General features: G+C 40.9%; 1 protein-coding gene across 1 annotated transcript; it reads left to right on the forward strand.

Moving 5' to 3' along the window:
* Window positions 1-126: 126 nt before the first annotated feature.
* On the forward strand, window positions 127-20,081 carry LOC140156566 (X-linked retinitis pigmentosa GTPase regulator-like). Its single transcript, XM_072179506.1, has 4 exons — window positions 127-154; window positions 8,898-9,023; window positions 17,787-17,879; window positions 19,846-20,081. Exons 1-4 carry the CDS (start codon window positions 127-129, stop codon window positions 20,079-20,081), a joined length of 483 nt encoding a protein of 160 aa, XP_072035607.1.
* The last annotated feature ends 58 nt before the right edge of the window (window positions 20,082-20,139 follow it).

Genomic DNA, 20,139 nt, shown 5'->3' on the forward strand with positions numbered 1-20,139 from the left:
TAAAGGTAAAATATTGATAAAAATAATTAGACAAAACATAAAACACTAGATGATTGATTGATACATCCGGGTGATTTACGATAACAAATGACCTTGACCTTTGACATATTATTTGTTTGACAGAAAATGGCGACAGACGACGCTGACATTCCAGGTAAACAATTTAAGCTTTTGCTTAGTAACCTACATGTGTTGGCTTTTTCTATATTATCGGATAACTTTAACACTTCGAATGTAGTTAGTGATTTTTTTTAAGGGTGTTTTTTAAGTCAATGACTGTCAGTTTATCAAACAAATTATACAATATTTTTTTAAAGTTCTCACAAAATGTTCAATTCAAACTACAGTAAAATTAAGTATTTCTTGGCCAAACAACTGGAACATGCGTGTTGCGTTCATTTAGCATACTAAGCGTGTACGCAATGTAAGGCATGTGTATATAAGCTTTCTTATGCACTCAGTAGGTATCCCAGCCGGCAAACCTTAGCTTAGTTAACACATTTGCTATAGCCAAAATAACAATTTCTCGATCAAGAAAGGATGTATCTTCTGCGTCAGCGTACTTTTCATAAAATAACACGAGCGCGCGACCTGCATGACCGAACCTTTACCTTGCCTAGCAACGACCGTGTGATTGGTCAATTCTCAAAAGCTGTGTTTGCGCCGTAAGCGCCTGTATTTGCGTAGTACGCTCGGCGCAAATAACTGTGCGTACCCAAGTTGGCTCTCATGTAGTTCACCACGTAAACTTATGGCTCAAAATTCGGACCGCTCGCCAATAAGTTTACTGCTTTCTATGTTTTGAAATTTGTTGGCGTTTTAACGATCCCCGATTCCCGGTCGCTTATTTTAGCCGTGTCACGTCACATGCATGACGCTGGTGGGTACCAACCAAACTTCAGAAAAAAAAAACCTCGATCGCCGATAACGATGTGATATGGGACTTACATAGGATTACACAGAGATATTTCTTGCCAAAATTTGACCATTTCTAGGCAAGTTGGCCCTACTTTGCCCGGTGGGTTCAGTTTGTATTTAAAGGTAGGACGTATGACCGTTCCAGGATTTGAAAATGACCCCTATTTCACGGGGAATCGAGGACATTTGCAGCAATTTTACCCCCTATTTTCGTGAAATCAAGGACAATTTGCCCCAAAAAAACCTCCCCTATTTTTATCATTTTGAGGACGCATTTTCATTTCGCCCCCTTATCACGAGGAATCAAGGACATTTTTTGGAAATAAATACCCCTATTTTTACCATTTAAGGACGCTTTTGAATTTTTACCCATATTTCACGGGGAAATGAGGACAATAACAAAAACTGTAGCGGTAAAACACGGACGAAAGTCCAAGAAATATACCCTATTTTTCATTTCAAGGACAATTTTGCTCCAAAACACCCCTAATTTGGACAATCGCGAACAATTTTGTCCTCGAAAATTCCGCGGACATTTCTTGAAAAGTACCCCTAATTGGAACCATCATGCGTACACATTGTCAGTGAAGACTGAACCCACCGGGCTACTTTGTCTGCGTTATATGAAAAAGGACAGTCTTAAGTAAGTATAAGTGCAACGCTTTTGATGTTTTGATGTTTTGGGAGACTGGGAGGGTTCAGAACAAAATGATGGAGCCTATTCTTGACTGTGTAATATTCCTTCAACCAGTTGCCGTGCGGTAACAGTCTTATACGATGGACAGATAGTATCAGTTTGTGAATGAGGACATCGTATTAAGTTCCTTGTACTAGCTCTCATGATTGAGAATTTAATATTTTGGCTATAGTCAGCGAAATGCGCCGAGACCGGGGCCCAAACACAATGCATATTTACATAGAAATTTTAATTTTTTTCGAGAATAGGTCGACGGTGAAGGAAACCTACATAAATATGTTTTCTACATGTATACTTCACTTGACCCAAATATATGATTTTTATGGTGATAATCAAGTCGCACATGGAATTTTAGAGGATTTTGATAGCAGTTCCATTAAAAAAAAGCTGCTATCGCCATGAGACCAAGATCTAGAAACACCCCTAAATGCCGTTTTTGGGAATTTTGCTAGCAGAATCTTTTTGATGAAAGTCAATCTTTGACAAGATGTAACTTTGTTACGGAAAGTGCTATGACAAAAATGTTTTCAGTTTTGGCTTTCTTTACTAAGGGCTTTTTAAATTTGATATGTAAAATGATGCAGTTTGATGGCAAATTTGAATTCACCTAGCATACCTACACTCAGTCACTGCGCTATATTCGCATTTGTTTATCGCGGAGCGACTAGCGTTTATAGTGTTCCAGTTCAGCCAAGAAATTACTGTAAATATTATTATAGTATACAGTGAAATTCCAATTGACAATGATTGAATGTCAGAATGAACAGCCTGACAGTGACATAGTGTGATGATTTTTTGTGTACACTGCACGATATGCACGCCAGCTAAATGAGCTTGTGCAACTGCGTGAGTGACGCTGAATCCAACCATGGCCTGCCAAGCTCTTGCTTGTGATAGTTGTTGTAGCAGGGAATACAAAATATTGGGAAGTGTTTACTTAATATTAAAAGTACGGTAATAAAACTATAAAAGCAGCCATTTCCCTGCTATCGCATCCTGCGCTGTCGCGATCTACTGTGTGCATCACCATGATCACGCATGATGCTCACGCTTTAAACATGTTAAGGGGGTACTACACCCCTCGATAAATTTATGTCTATTTTTGCATTTTTCTCAAAAACTAATAAAACACTGGTAACAAGGGGCAAGGAATCCAATTACTACACTGGAATTTCAGTGACCCAAGACAATCGGTTCGTTATTTATGATAAGAAATAAGGTACCGCTAGGATGTACCTCATTTTCTATCATATATACTGAACCGCTTGTCTTGAGTCACTGAAATTTCAGTGTAGTAATTGGATTCCTTGCCCCAATAATATACATAACTTTTGTTACCAGTACGGTATGTAATTATTTTTGGAGAAAAATCCAAAAATAGTCACAAATTTACCACAGGGGTGTAGTACCCCCTTAAAGCATTAAAATTGCCATTTGCTGCATCTGCCGTAGACTGTTCTGAGCTAGCTGCTATGCCTATATCAAATGTTGAAAAGGTACTTCATTTGTGAATTTGTCATGTTATATTAGCCCAGATTTTAGCATGTACAATCAATATGACCATGGAACTTAACTTTATTAAATCTACCAAAAAAGCGTTGACAACGTAAAGAAAGCAGCAAGTTTAAAAAGCCCCACCTCGGCTCACTTTTTGAAACTTGGTCCCATTTGAAAAAGATACTGATTTAAACTTTGTCATAATTATCAACTTAAAACACAAAGTGTTATGTATCTTTAATGTGCCGATGCGATATTAAGTTGTTAGCATTCTGGAACGATCAGAAATGTTATTGTTCTTGGCCAATATCCTATATAATTATGTTTTGTTTTATAATATTAAGTTCATGATCAATTGAATGATCGATTGAATTAAACGAATAACAAAAATGCATGTTAATGGCAATAATGCTATTTTAAAAACACCGATTTGCTGTTGATATTCAAAATGGGACCAAGTTTCAAAAAGTGAGCCGAGGTGGGGCTTTTTAAACTTGCTGCTTTGTTTACGTTGTCAACGTTTTTTGGTAGATTTCCTTTCTTTTTATGAATGAAGCCGAGTAGCTCTAAGCTTGAAAAGTCATCCGGTAACGAAGTACTCCATAAGACGAAGAAAGCGAAAAATTGAAGTTTGAATAATATTATCCTTGATTTATGACAATAAAAAATACGAGTATATGTAGCTATACCTATAACTAAAATCTATGTGGTTCTTTGTAGCCCTGGGGCAATCTAGTTGGATATCCAAATTTCGCCGTTTGTGGTTCTTTAGTAGCCCTGCAGGCAATCTAGTTGGATATCTCTACTGAGCGGCGGTTGTTTGCGGTCTTTCGCGGTTCATGGTATTCCTTTATTCTTCAAGCCCTGTCCTCTATCGGAGCTAATTTATTGTTTAAGCTTGTTGGATATCCATATTTCGCGGTGTGTGGTTCTTTGTAGCCCTGCGGGGCAATCTAGTTGGATATCCAAATTTTGCAGTTTGTGGTTCTTTGTAGTCCTGAAGGCAATCTAGTTGTATATCTCTATTGAGCGGCGGTTGTTGGAGGTCTTTCGTGGTTCGTGGTTATAATTTTCCTTATTCTTCAAGCCTTGCCCTCTATCGAGGGCTAATTTATAGTTAAAACTTGTTGGACATCCATATTCTTTATAGCCCTGCGGGGCAATCTAGTTGGATATCCAAATTTTGCGGTTTGTGGTTGGATATTTCTATTGAGCAGCAGTTGTTGGCGGTTTTTCGCGGTCTGTGGTTTTAATTTGTAGGATATCCATATTTCAAGATTTGTGGTTCCTTAGTCCTGCGGGGCAAGCTAGCTGGATATCCAAATTTCGCGGTTTGTGGTTATTTGTAGCCCTGCGGGGTTGGATATCCCTATTGAGCGGCGGTTGTCGGCGGTCTTTTGAGATTTGTGGTTTAAATGTTCCCATTAATTTTGGGCAGCCCCCTCCTCTACATCCCGAGGATGCTTTTCAATAATTTAAATTATACGGTGTCAAAATTACTATTACTTGGTATGATAATTTATCTTACCATGTTGACTTATATTGTTTGTTAAGGCAACTTTCGGGGTTCGTGGTTATAATTTCCCTAATCCTTCAAGCCTTGCCCTCTATCGAGGGCTAATTTATAGTTAAAACTTGTTGGACATCCATATTTCGTGTGTGGTTCTTTATAGCCCTGCGGGGCAATCTAGTTGGATATCCAAATTTCGCGGTTTGTGGTTCTTTATAGCCCTGCGGGGCAATCTAGTTGGATATTTCTATTGAGCGGCGGTTTTCGCGGTCTGTGGTTTTAATTTGTAGGATATCCATATTTCAAGATTTGTGGTTCCTGAGTCCTGCGGGGCAATCTAGCTGGATATCCCAATTTCGCGGTTTGTGGTTATTTGTAGCCCTGCGGGGCAACCTAGTTGGATATCCCTATTGAGCAGCGGTTGTCGGCGGTCTTTTGAGATTTGTGGTTTAAATGTTCCCATTAATTTCGGGCAGCCCCCTCCTCTACATCCCGAGGATGCTTTTCAATAATTTAAATTATACGGTGTCAAAATTACTATTACTTGGTATGATAATTTATCTTACCATGTTGACTTATATTGTTTGTTAAGGCAACTTTCGCGGTTCGTGGTTATAATTTCCCTAATCCTTCAAGCCTTGCCCTCTATCGAGGGCTAATTTATAGTTAAAACTTGTTGGACATCCATATTTCGTGTGTGGTTCTTTATAGCCATGCGGGGCAATCTAGTTGGATATCCAAATTTCGCGGTTTGTGGTTCTTTATAGCCCTGCGGGGCAATCTAGTTGGATATTTCTATTGAGCGGCAGTTGTTGGCGGTTTTCGCGGTCTGTGGTTTTAATTTGTAGGATATCCATATTTCAAGATTTGTGGTTCCTGAGTCCTGCGGGGCAATCTAGCTGGATATCCAAATTTCGCGGTTTGTGGTTATTTGTAGCCCTGCGGGGCAATCTAGTTGGATATCCCTATTGAGCGGCAGTTGTCGGCGGTCTTTTGAGATTTGTGGTTTATATTTTCCCATTAATTTTGGGCAGCCCCCTCCTCTACATCCCGAGGATGCTTTTCAATAATTTATATTATACGGTGTCAAAATTACTATTACTTGGTATGATAATTTATCTTACCATGTTGACTTATATTGTTTGTTAAGGCAACTTTCGCGGTTCGTGGTTATAATTTCCCTAATCCTTCAAGCCTGGTGTGTGGTTCTTTATAGCCCTGCGGGGCAATCTAGTTGGATATCCAAATTTCGCGGTTTGTGGTTCTTTGTAGCCCTGCGGGGCAATCTAGTTGGATATCCCTATTGAGCGGCGGTTGTCGGCGGTCTTTTGAGATTTAATTTTCCCTTTAATTTGGGTCCGCCCTCCTCTACATCCCGAGGATGCTTGTCAATAATTTAAATTATACGGTGTCCAAAATTACTTTTCCTTGGTATGATAATTTATCTTACCATGTTGACTTATATTGTTTGTTAAGTCAACTGGACGTGACAAAATATCCTGCTATGTAGACATTAATTTGTTGCTAAATTGACTTGGCATAATAATTTATTTCGCGAAGACGACATCCATTTTGGTATGTCGACTTAGCATGATAATTTATCTTGCCATGTTGACTTGTTTGTTCAGTTGTCTTGGTGAGATATTTTATATTGTCATGTTGACATAATGCTGATAATAAGTCGACATGGCAAGATAATTATCTTGTCAAGTTGTGTCACACAGACGCTTCCGTACTATATATGCTTGATAAATGTTATTTGGATATTCTTTTCCTACTGGCCTTCCATACTAGCGGAACAATATTCCACACCTACAGAGTGTTTGTAATCAACCTACCGGGACGGTATGACAATTGTCATGTTCTACGATAGCTGAAGATGACAGAGAGTCAGGTCTCTAAATCGATTCAACAACCATTCATACATATCACAATCATGTTTTATTGTCCTATTATCATGCGAATTTGCCCGTGGTAGGACAAAATATATTTAAATGAGAATAACAATGAGTAACGTCAGTATTGCATACCCTATAATACCTGATCTAGTTTCTTGTGTTATTCAGATTTCTTTTGATCCTTGATGGTGTTGTATCACACTATGCTGTGTTTTTAAATAGGCCCTTAACACAATAAACAATTTCCCTGAGAATCAAACAACTTGCTTTAATAAAAAAATAATATCACAATAGCACTGGATGTTTAAAATTATGTTATCCTTGATTAATGACAATAAATTGTTTAATAAAACATTGAAAAAAATCAGTTGGTCACCGGGTTTCGAACTCGGGAAAGCGTATCTGGAGTCAAGCGCCTAACCATTAGGCCACGGGCCTCTGCTGTTAATTACTGTGTCGAAATACAGTATTTATTATATAAATGGATCCGTCGTCCGATAAGAACAAAAGAATTGTGAAAAATTTGATTTTTTTTTTTGGCGAATGGGGCTCAGAATTTGTATGTAGGGTATCTCAGAAACTGCTAGGGTATATTTGGAAGTGAATCTGAAAAAGTAGTGTGAAGGTGATGACCAGGTAGACCTGTAGCAGTGTCCAAAAATTCTGGATCAGTATGATTTGCAACTAATTTTCGCTATGAAATACCGCGTGAAATGCAAGCAAAAATATTTGTTTATTACGAACAATGATTGACTGTAGGATTGGTGGCCCTTTTGGAATTAATAAGTTGTCAAGATATTACACCTGGGACTGTAAATAACATTTAGCATGGTTTTAGATACATTTTGTACCCAGCGAAAAATAACATCGAACAATAGAAGTCAAGTATTTTAATGTTAGGTGTAAATATAGTCTCGCGGGAGCATCTGTTATTAGTCTTCTTTATCAGTCTTTTTTTTAAAACTTGCTGGTCACGGCTACCGCGTGACTCTAATACATAAAACTGACAAAGGTCCAGCGTTGAAAATACATGTAGCTGGTATCGTGTAGCAAAATGCTGCACAATTTTATCAATTTGCTACACAATTTTGGAGTTGAGTAGCATTTTTATGCCATAGACTTACACACTGAAGTTTGTGAATGTACCAAGAAAAAAGTAGTGAAAGCAAATTTTGCTACGCATAAAAAATGCTTAATTCCAACACTGCGAAGGTTTATTCATAAGGTAGAAAGAAAATACAGAAAAATTGCTCGAAATTACAATCATAACAAGTCCTGCAATTGGAATTGGAATCAGTCTATATACAGAAGAAGTCGTCCTTATAAGCTCACGGTCGTTGACACCGGGAACGTATACTCTACGTGATTGCGTAGTCGGGCTGCTAACGAACATGCTGTTAGCCCCCGGGCGCGCTGTTAGCACCCCATGGCGGCCCCATACGTGTGTCAAATTTTGTGATTCGTGGCAACTTTTGTACAGCATCTCATAGCGTGCAAATTTGAATCCGATCCATACGCTTGATGTTTAATGTCATGACTCTGTAGCAAGATGTTGCAAAGGCACTATATTTTATTACCGATTTAACCCAGTAATTCTGACTCATTGTGTGTGATGATTGACAGCTGTATATCGGTAGTACTAAAAGGTGATTACCGTACCAGGCCTGATTATCAAGAGGGATGGCACAGTTCACTGACCTCAGATCCTGACTGACCTGTACTGTTTGTATAAGCAGACCGTGACCTGACCGCATGCGTACAAAGCAGGGGATCACGACTGTTGGAACAATTTTTGTCGTCAGATCGGTATAGGCAATTTGTACAGAGTACCTCTGGCAGCATGCAGGGCAGGCATAGATTCAGGCAGGATCAAAATTGTTTGACATGCTTTTAGTTTTATGTACCTGGTTATGGGCTGGGTAAAGTTAATTTTTTATTACTTCTGTGGTTCAAGCTGTGCGCCAAGCGTAGCCGAGCGTACACACAGAAGAAATAAACAATCACTGTGATTGGCTGATCAACGCACTTGACAACAAGACGGTTGACCCATTGGTCTTCGGCGCGGCGCGTAGTAGGCGACCTTGTCACTTCTACGCGATCGCAATTCACCAGCGCGTACCCGGACCACGGAAGTAATAAAAAAATCAACTTTAGAGGAGTGTTTGTTTGTTTGTTTATTTGTTTATTTATTTGCTTGGTAGAGGAGTGTTGATTGATTGATTGATTTATTTGCTTGGTAGAGGAGTATTGATTGATTGATTGATTGATGATTGATTGATTGATCGATGAGTGATCGATCGATCAATCGATCGATCGATGAGCAATTGATTGATTGAGGCTTATTTCATAAACTTAAGTTACAATATTTTTATTTCAGATTCTGGAGCTGTTTTTACATTTGGAAAGAGTCGTTTTGCAGACAATACAGCCAACAAATTTTGGATTAGAAATGACAAGGTGATACAGGTGTCTTGTGGGGATGACCACACTTCATTTGTCACTGGTAAGTTTAAAACCGGGGAGATTAGAAATGACAAGGTGATACAGGTGTCTTGTGGGGATGACCACACTTCATTTGTCACTGGTAAGTTTAAAACCGGGGGTTAGAAATGACAAGGTGATACAGGTGTCTTGTGGGGATGACCACACTTCATTTGTCACTGGTAAGTTTAAAACCGGGGAGGGGGGATTAGAAATGACAAGGGGATACAGGTGTCTTGTGGGGATGACCACACTTCATTTGTCACTGGTAAGTTTAAAACCGGGGGGTTAGAAGTGACAAGGTGCTACTGGTGTCTTGTGAGGATGACCACACTTCATTTGTCACTGGTAAGTTTAAAACCTGGGGGGATTAAAAATGACAAGGTGATACATGTGTCTTGTGGGGATGACCACACTTCATTTGTCACTGGTAAGTTTAAAACCCAGGGGGTGGATTAGAAATGACAAGGTGATACAGGTGTCTTGTGGGGATGACCACACTTCATTTGTCACTGGTAAGTTTAAAACCCGGGGGGGGGGAGATTAGAAATGACAAGGTGATACAGGTGTCTTGTGGGGATGACCACACTTCATTTGTCACTGGTAAGTTTAAAACCCGGGGGTTAGAAATGACAAGGTGATACAGGTGTCTTGTGGGGATGACCACACTTCATTTGTCACTGGTAAGTTCAAAACCTGTGGGGGGATAGAAATGACAAGGTGATACAGGTGTCTTGTGGGGATGACCACACTTCATTTGTCACTGGTAAGTTAAAACCCAGGGGTGGATTAGAAATGACAAGGTGATACAGGTGTCTTGTGGGGATGACCACACTTCATTTGTCACTGGTAAGTTTAAAACCTGGGGGGGTTAGAAATGACAAGGTGATACAGGTGTCTTGTGGGGATGACCACACTTCATTTGTCACTGGTAAGTTTAAAACCTGTGGGGGATTAGAAATGACAAGGTGATACATGTGTCTTGTGGGGATGACCACACTTCATTTGTCACTGGTAAGTTTAAAACCCAGGGGGGGGATTAGAAATGACAGGGTGATACAGGTGTCTTGTGGGGATGACCACACTTCATTTGTCACTGGTAAGTTAAAACCCAGGAGGGATTAGAAATGACAAGGTGATACAGGTGTCTTGTGGGGATGACCACACTTCATTTGTCACTGGTAAGTTAAAACCCAGGAGGGATTAGAAATGACAGGGTGATACAGGTGTCTTGTGGGGATGACCACACTTCATATGTCACTGGTAAGTTAAAACCCAGGAGGGATTAGAAATGACAAGGTGATACAGGTGTCTTGTGGGGATGACCACACTTCATTTGTCACTGGTAAGTTAAAACCCAGGAGGGATTAGAAATGACAAGGTGATACAGGTGTCTTGTGGGGATGACCACACTTCATTTGTCACTGGTAAGTTAAAACCCAGGAGGGATTAGAAATGACAAGGTGATACAGGTGTCTTGTGGGGATGACCACACTTCATATGTCACTGGTAAGTTAAAACCGGGGGGTAGAAATGACAAGGTGATACAGGTGTCTTGTGGGGATGACCACACTTCATATGTCACTGGTAAGTTAAAACCCAGGGGGGGTAGAAATGACAAGGTGATACAGGTGTCTTGTGGGGATGACCACACTTCATTTGTCACTGGTAAGTTAAAACCCAGGAGGGATTAGAAATGACAGGGTGATACAGGTGTCTTGTGGGGATGACCACACTTCATATGTCACTGGTAAGTTAAAACCCAGGAGGGATTAGAAATGACAAGGTGATACAGGTGTCTTGTGGGGATGACCACACTGCATTTGTCACTGGTAAGTTAAAACCCAGGAGGGATTAGAAATGACAGGGTGATACAGGTGTCTTGTGGGGATGACCACACTTCATATGTCACTGGTAAGTTAAAACCCAGGAGGGATTAGAAATGACAAGGTGATACAGGTGTCTTGTGGGGATGACCACACTTCATATGTCACTGGTAAGTTAAAACCCAGGAGGGATTAGAAATGACAAGGTGATACAGGTGTCTTGTGGGGATGACCACACTTCATATGTCACTGGTAAGTTAAAACCCAGGGGGGGGGGTAGAAATGACAGGGTGATACAGGTGTCTTGTGGGGTTGACCACACTTCATTTGTCACTGGTAAGTTAAAACCCAGGAGGGATTAGAAATGACAGGGTGATACAGGTGTCTTGTGGGGATGACCACACTTCATATGTCACTGGTAAGTTAAAACCCAGGAGGGATTAGAAATGACAAGGTGATACAGGTGTCTTGTGGGGATGACCACACTGCATTTGTCACTGGTAAGTTAAAACCCAGGAGGGATTAGAAATGACAGGGTGATACAGGTGTCTTGTGGGGATGACCACACTTCATATGTCACTGGTAAGTTAAAACCCAGGGGGGATTAGAAATGACAAGGTGATACAGGTGTCTTGTGGGGATGACCACACTTCATTTGTCACTGGTAAGTTAAAACCCAGGAGGGATTAGAAATGACAAGGTGATACAGGTGTCTTGTGGGGATGACCACACTTCATATGTCACTGGTAAGTTAAAACCGGGGGGTAGAAATGACAAGGTGATACAGGTGTCTTGTGGGGATGACCACACTTCATTTGTCACTGGTAAGTTAAAACCCAGGGGTGGGGGGATTAGAAATGACAAGGTGATACAGGTGTCTTGTGGGGATGACCACACTTCATTTGTCACTGGTAAGTTAAAACCCAGGGGGGGGGGGTAGAAATGACAAGGTGATACTGGTGTCTTGTGGGGATGACCACACTTCATTTGTCACTGGTAAGTTAAAACCCAGGGGGGGATTAGAAATGACAAGGTGATACAGGTGTCTTGTGGGGATGACCACACTTCATTTGTCACTGGTAAGTTAAAACCCAGGGGGGTAGAAATGACAAGGTGATACAGGTGTCTTGTGGGGATGACCACACTTCATTTGTCACTGGTAAGTTAAAACCCAGGAGGGATTAGAAATGACAAGGTGATACAGGTGTCTTGTGGGGAGATGACCACACTTCATTTGTCACTGGTAAGTTTAAAACCTGGGGGGGGGATTAGAAATGACAAGGTGATACAGGTGTCTTGTGGGGATGACCACACTGCATTTGTCACTGGTAAGTTTAAAACCGGGGGGTTAGAAATGACAAGGTGATACAGGTGTCTTGTGGGGATGACCACACTTCATTTGTCACTGGTAAGTTTAAAACCGGGGGGTTAGAAATGACAAGGGGATACAGGTGTCTTGTGGGGATGACCACACTTCATTTGTCACTGGTAAGTTTAAAACCGGGGTTAGAAGTGACAAGGTGCTACTGGTGTCTTGTGAGGATGACCACACTTCATTTGTCACTGGTAAGTTTAAAACCTGGGGGGGGGATTAAAAATGACAAGGTGATACATGTGTCTTGTGGGGATGACCACACTTCATTTGTCACTGGTAAGTTTAAAACCCAGGGGGTGGATTAGAAATGACAAGGTGATACAGGTGTCTTGTGGGGATGACCACACTTCATTTGTCACTGGTAAGTTTAAAACCGGGGTGGGGGGAGATTAGAAATGACAAGGTGATACAGGTGTCTTGTGGGGATGACCCCACTTCATTTGTCACTGGTAAGTTTAAAACCGGGGGGTTAGAAATGACAAGGTGATACAGGTGTCTTGTGGGGATGACCACACTTCATTTGTCACTGGTAAGTTCAAAACCTGTGGGGGGATTAGAAATGACAAGGTGATACAGGTGTCTTGTGGGGATGACCACACTTCATTTGTCACTGGTAAGTTAAAACCCAGGGGGTGGATTAGAAATGACAAGGTGATACAGGTGTCTTGTGGGGATGACCACACTTCATTTGTCACTGGTAAGTTTAAAACCTGGGGGGTTAGAAATGACAAGGTGATACAGGTGTCTTGTGGGGATGACCACACTTCATTTGTCACTGGTAAGTTTAAAACCTGTGGGGGATTAGAAATGACAAGGTGATACATGTGTCTTGTGGGGATGACCACACTTCATTTGTCACTGGTAAGTTTAAAACCCAGGGGGAGGATTAGAAATGACAGGGTGATACAGGTGTCTTGTGGGGATGACCACACTTCATTTGTCACTGGTAAGTTAAAACCCAGGAGGGATTAGAAATGACAAGGTGATACAGGTGTCTTGTGGGGATGACCACACTTCATTTGTCACTGGTAAGTTAAAACCCAGGAGGGATTAGAAATGACAGGGTGATACAGGTGTCTTGTGGGGATGACCACACTTCATATGTCACTGGTAAGTTAAAACCCAGGAGGGATTAGAAATGACAAGGTGATACAGGTGTCTTGTGGGGATGACCACACTTCATTTGTCACTGGTAAGTTAAAACCCAGGAGGGATTAGAAATGACAAGGTGATACAGGTGTCTTGTGGGGATGACCACACTTCATTTGTCACTGGTAAGTTAAAACCCAGGAGGGATTAGAAATGACAAGGTGATACAGGTGTCTTGTGGGGATGACCACACTTCATATGTCACTGGTAAGTTAAAACCGGGGGTAGAAATGACAAGGTGATACAGGTGTCTTGTGGGGATGACCACACTTCATATGTCACTGGTAAGTTAAAACCCAGGGGGGGGGTAGAAATGACAAGGTGATACAGGTGTCTTGTGGGGATGACCACACTTCATTTGTCACTGGTAAGTTAAAACCCAGGAGGGATTAGAAATGACAGGGTGATACAGGTGTCTTGTGGGGATGACCACACTTCATATGTCACTGGTAAGTTAAAACCCAGGAGGGATTAGAAATGACAAGGTGATACAGGTGTCTTGTGGGGATGACCACACTGCATTTGTCACTGGTAAGTTAAAACCCAGGAGGGATTAGAAATGACAGGGTGATACAGGTGTCTTGTGGGGATGACCACACTTCATATGTCACTGGTAAGTTAAAACCCAGGAGGGATTAGAAATGACAAGGTGATACAGGTGTCTTGTGGGGATGACCACACTTCATATGTCACTGGTAAGTTAAAACCCAGGAGGGATTAGAAATGACAAGGTGATACAGGTGTCTTGTGGGGATGACCACACTTCATATGTCACTGGTAAGTTAAAACCCAGGTGGGGTAGAAATGACAGGGTGATACAGGTGTCTTGTGGGGTTGACCACACTTCATTTGTCACTGGTAAGTTAAAACCCAGGAGGGATTAGAAATGACAGGGTGATACAGGTGTCTTGTGGGGATGACCACACTTCATATGTCACTGGTAAGTTAAAACCCAGGAGGGATTAGAAATGACAAGGTGATACAGGTGTCTTGTGGGGATGACCACACTGCATTTGTCACTGGTAAGTTAAAACCCAGGAGGGATTAGAAATGACAGGGTGATACAGGTGTCTTGTGGGGATGACCACACTTCATATGTCACTGGTAAGTTAAAACCCAGGGGGATGAGAAATGACAAGGTGATACAGGTGTCTTGTGGGGATGACCACACTTCATTTGTCACTGGTAAGTTAAAACCCAGGAGGGATTAGAAATGACAAGGTGATACAGGTGTCTTGTGGGGATGACCACACTTCATATGTCACTGGTAAGTTAAAACCCGGGGGGATTAGAAATGACAAGGTGATACAGGTGTCTTGTGGGGATGACCACACTTCATTTGTCACTGGTAAGTTAAAACCCAGGGGTGGGGGGATTAGAAATGACAAGGTGATACAGGTGTCTTGTGGGGATGACCACACTTCATTTGTCACTGGTAAGTTAAAACCCAGGGGGGGTAGAAATGACAAGGTGATACTGGTGTCTTGTGGGGATGACCACACTTCATTTGTCACTGGTAAGTTAAAACCCAGGGGGGATTAGAAATGACAAGGTGATACAGGTGTCTTGTGGGGATGACCACACTTCATTTGTCACTGGTAAGTTAAAACCCAGGGGGGTAGAAATGACAAGGTGATACAGGTGTCTTGTGGGGATGACCACACTTCATTTGTCACTGGTAAGTTAAAACCCAGGAGGGATTAGAAATGACAAGGTGATACAGGTGTCTTGTGGGGAGATGACCACACTTCATTTGTCACTGGTAAGTTTAAAACCGGGGGATTAGAAATGACAAGGTGATACTGGTGTCTTGTGGGGATGACCACACTTCATTTGTCACTGGTAAGTTAAAACCCGGGGAGTAGAAATGACAAGGTGATACAGGTGTCTTGTGGGGAGATGACCACACTTCATTTGTCACTGGTAAGTTAAAACCGGGGGATTAGAAATGACAAGGTGATACAGGTGTCTTGTGGGGATGACCACACTTCATTTGTCACTGGTAAGTTTAAAACCGGGGGGATTAGAAATGACAAGGTGATACAGGTGTCTTGTGGGGATGACCACACTTCATTTGTCACTGGTAAGTTTAAAACCCGGGGGGGGGATTAGAAATGACAAGGTGATACAGGTGTCTTGTGGGGATGACCACACTTCATTTGTCACTGGTAAGTTTAAAACCCAGGAGGGATTAGAAATGACAAGGTGATACAGGTGTCTTGTGGGGAGATGACCACACTTCATTTGTCACTGGTAAGTTAAAACCCAGGGGGGGGGGATTAGAAATGACAAGGTGATACAGGTGTCTTGTGGGGATGACCACACTGCATTTGTCACTGGTAAGTTTAAAACCCAGGAGGGGAGGTAGAAATGACAAGGTGATACTGGTGTCTTGTGGGGATGACCACACTTCATATGGCCACGCGTTTTGAACTCGCCACCCAAAAATGGTGGTGTTGTTACGCTTTTCCAAATCGAGACTCGTTCAAATTGTTATATCTCTGCTTAAACAAAAGGTATTGAAGTGTGTTTGGTGTCATGTTGTAGCTAAATGTGTGCCCTAAAAGACCTCCAAAGGAGAATTGTTTATCAGCTAAGATAGTGGAGTTAGAGTTGTTTAAGTTCAGAATGACCGAGGTGGGGGATGAGGCGGAGGCGGTGGCGGTATGTGCAAAGTCTATGGGAAATAAAGATTTTGTGTGTGCGCGTTGAATCAACTGATCATATCTTTGCATCCATATGGGCTACAGACATGGTTAAGAGCTCTTTTGAAAGATTATTTATTCTGCTAATTGTTTTTAATCATTTTGAACTCTTTATGATTGGTTTAGTCTATGAAATGCAAACTTTTATGTGCAAAACTACCTGTTTTCATATTAAACACTGTAGTAAGCAATGCGGATGTCTTCAAAATCTAAAAGTTGCCCTAAATTTTTAATTACTTATCCTATCATAGTCAAAGTTTACATTTTCTGAGAGGAAATTTGATGAGGAATCTAAATATGGACTTACTTTTTTTGTATGGGCTAGGGGTAAAATGTTTCAGTTCAAAATATGTTGAATTGTAAAAAAATTTGAACATATTTTGGGACACCCTGTATACCAAGATTACCAAACAGCTGTGATTTTTTTTCTTCCAGAATCAGTGGGCTCCCCCTAACCTCTAACCAAATCAATGTTGTTTACTTTCAGTTTATAACTGCAAGTTAGTAATAAGCAATGCATTAAGTGACCCATTTTTATTTGGATTTTTTTATTCCACCCTGTATAACTTCAAGGTCACCCTGTACAATGAGTTGAAATGTGTATATTCAAATTGCTTATGCCTTCAGCTTTCCAAAAATGTATACTTTTGCTAGTTTAGGGTTGATAGTTGTGGAGATATTCTAATTTGAAACTTGATTGGTGTAAAAATTCATAATATTTGTGATGTAACGCTAAGGGTGGCGAGTTCAAAACACGTGGCCATATGTCACTGGTAAGTTAAAACCCAGGGGTGGGGGGTTAGAAATGACAAGGTGATACTGGTGTCTTGTGGGGATGACCACACTTCATATGTCACTGGTAAGTTAAAACCCAGGGGTGGGGGGATTAGAAATGACAAGGTGATACAGGTGTCTTGTGGGGATGACCACACTTCATTTGTCACTGGTAAGTTAAAACCCAGGGGGGGTAGAAATGACAAGGTGATACAGGTGTCTTTTGGGGATGACCACACTTCATTTGTCACTGGTAAGTTAAAACCCAGGGGGGGGATTAGAAATGACAAGGTGATACAGGTGTCTTGTGGGGATGACCACACTTCATTTGTCACTGGTAAGTTAAAACCCAGGGGGGGTAGAAATGACAAGGTGATACAGGTGTCTTGTGGGGATGACCACACTTCATTTGTCACTGGTAAGTTCAAAACAAGGCATTTATAGCCACAATCCCGGAAAAAATGTGTTCGAACACCCACTGTAATTCCCATGTTCTTCTTAGCATAATGCGCACGCTATATGAGTCACTGGAAACTAAGAATTATAATAGTGTTGTCTCAATGTTCATCTTAAGCATGCCCCTCCCTTTCCCCACCAAACAATGTTGGGAGAAGATATGGTAAAGATGAGCATATTGGGCATGCCAACATTGTACAGGGGTAGAAGGGGGACCATTTCCAATAAGGCCTTAAAAGTGTTCGAACAAATATTTCTAAGATTGCAGATCCTTGGGTAGTTTACAAGCATTTATAATAGTTGGGCCATGTATATTGATATGGTATTTAACTGCTTGATTTAAAGCAAAGAAAAGAAACAACTAGAAAACAGCAAGATCCCTGGGTAGTAAACAATCATAGCCAGCACCATGTACATTAATATAACTGCTTGATTTGAAACAAAACAAACAACTACAAACAGCTAGTGAACTCATGATCATATTGCTTATTATTTTGCAGCCTCCGGTAGATTGTATACTTTTGGATCCAATGAGTGGGGTCAACTAGGCCTTGGACATACCAAATCAAGTAACAAGCCTTCAAGTGTCAAAGGTAAGAAACATGAGTGGGGTTATTTTTTTTTTTTTGAAGAGATTCGTCAGGAATACAATATTCAGATTTCAAAGTTTCAAACTCACATTTTCCATACAGTTTCGGCAATCCAGTCTGTTGGTGTCTCAATGCCAATTGATCCTTTGTTGGATGGTATGATGTCATCAGAAGATGATGAGGCCCTCAGGATCAATTGAGTTTTTTCTTGGAATTATACTATGAAAAACTTTGAAATATGAGGGGGGTCAACTAGACCTGGGCATTTGTGTGATCACATTGCATTTTTCAGTTGAACCTTTTCATCAGTTATAATGATTATTGATTTGAAATCGTTTTTTCAATGCTTATATCAAACCAAGAAGTTTTGTCCATTTGCTTCACATTAACCCAAGATAGTCTAGTTGAAGTAAGTTTGTGTCCAACTTCTCAAGAACAGATATGACATAGTGTTGATAGTAAGGCTGGGAGTAATACCCAGGAATCAAGTCCTGCTCGAAAATTGTGATACCGGGGTACAAAAACCAGCTGCTCGATATGCGAAGGACATTATTTAATATATTTACCAGCTTGCCCTGAACCAGTTTGCATGAAAAGTTTGCCTGCAAAGTTCAATGTCCCCATGGTGAGTTGATAAACTTGATCCTTGTCATCCTAGTAGCTGCAAAATCAAATTACAAGAGGCCAGAGTTCAATGTCAAACAAAGCTGTTGTTTAACTTGTTTGCTTTTAAAAATTTTGCAGATATATACATGTGTATAAATTTTCAATAAATATCATTGCTGGGTCATTCCATGCCATACCTCATGGATTTGTTTCTTAATTTTGTTATTAATAGATATCAATGAGAAATGTAAAACCTGAAAATATGACTCTTGACTCTATTTCGTTTTTGCACAGCGTCAATTCAAATTTTAAGGGGGGTTGACATGAAAATGAGCTACTCTGATATATTCCAGCTTGGTGCTAAACGCTTGGTGCTAAAGTTCTTGCTTGGTCAAAGAAAGATGACCATACATACACAACACTAAAACATATAGAAGTTTCAGATTTGAAAAAATTACTAAGTCCATAAATCCTTATACCATAGCATTATAGCTTGTTTTGCTAAGAAGGAGCTTTAGCACCAATCTGGAATTTACTATAGGAATTCATCTGGGACCAATGTAAAACATATCTGAAGTAAAAGTTAGTGCTCACTGGGAGGCATTGGTTTTCAGGGGGGGGGGGGGTCCTTTGCTAGTGATCTTACAGATGCTCAACTTTAATGCCTATAACCTCACAGCCATGTTGGTTTGTTCTCATGAAAAAATTAGCTATAGTCCATTTCAGTAGACAGTAGTGTCCACTTGGGATACACACACACTTACAGGCAGGCGGTGTATCTGTAGGGCACAGTACAGTCACTTCTGGCCACATAGTGCACTGCAGATGCACTGCCTTTGATCGCGCATGTACCACACGCAGACGCTACGGTCTCAAGAAATTCAAATGGACTATAGCTTGAAATTTTCCTGTGCACCAACCTATTTGCTGATTTCTTCCAGTTAACCCATGAAAGCTGCTGACTGTAATGATCATTCTGCAGAGATTTTCCTTTCCCTGATATTGCCAGATTTCCATGTTTGGGGCCATCAAAATTAATCTGCCTAGATATGTATGAAAGAAAAAAAAAGTGGATGATTAAAATGCATTTTGTTTTGAGCCAGAATGATGGATCTGTTACCTAGTTACATCTCTGATTCTAGCTGTGGGATGATTAGGGTACTGTGCCTCTGCACACCTAAATGATGCTAAAAGTAACTTTAAAACTCTGTATGGTTTAATTGATTGTATGTGTTTCTAAAATTGGAAAATATTGTAATCATTGATTTTATAGATGTGAAAAGGGCCGGTGGCCTATATTTACAATGCAATAAAACTCTCCTTTTGGGGAGGCTGAAACTGAAAAACTAATTGATATTTGCAGCTCTGAAGCAGAACGGTGTTGTACTTGTTGGCTGTGGCAGACTCCACACAGTAGTATGCACAAAGGCTGGTGAACTGTATGCATTTGGGGCAGGAGGAGAGGGTCAATTAGGAGCAGGTGACACTCAAGGGGCTGAGTCACCTGTTATGATTGGTTCTCTGGATGCAACACAGTATAAAGATATATCCTGTGGGACTGATCACACAGCAGTATTAACAGGTAAGGAAAGGGGTTGACTGCTGCAATGTGCTGGTGAACTGTATGCATTTGGGGCAGGAGGAGAGGGTCAATTAG

The sequence above is a fragment of the Amphiura filiformis genome, chromosome 7 (assembly GCF_039555335.1).
Source record: "Amphiura filiformis chromosome 7, Afil_fr2py, whole genome shotgun sequence".
Classification (NCBI taxonomy): domain Eukaryota; kingdom Metazoa; phylum Echinodermata; class Ophiuroidea; order Amphilepidida; family Amphiuridae; genus Amphiura; species Amphiura filiformis.

What these genes read in the sequence shown, in the direction of transcription:
- LOC140156566 (XM_072179506.1), top strand. Translation starts at nt 127, where the DNA reads ATGGCGACAGACGACGCTGACATTCCAG. An exon ending in CCACACTTCATTTGTCACTG is followed by an intron (nt 9,024 to 17,786) that starts GTAAGTTTAAAA and finishes ATTATTTTGCAG; the next exon opens with CCTCCGGTAGATTGTATACT. An exon ending in CAAGCCTTCAAGTGTCAAAG is followed by an intron (nt 17,880 to 19,845) that starts GTAAGAAACATG and finishes TGATATTTGCAG; the next exon opens with CTCTGAAGCAGAACGGTGTT.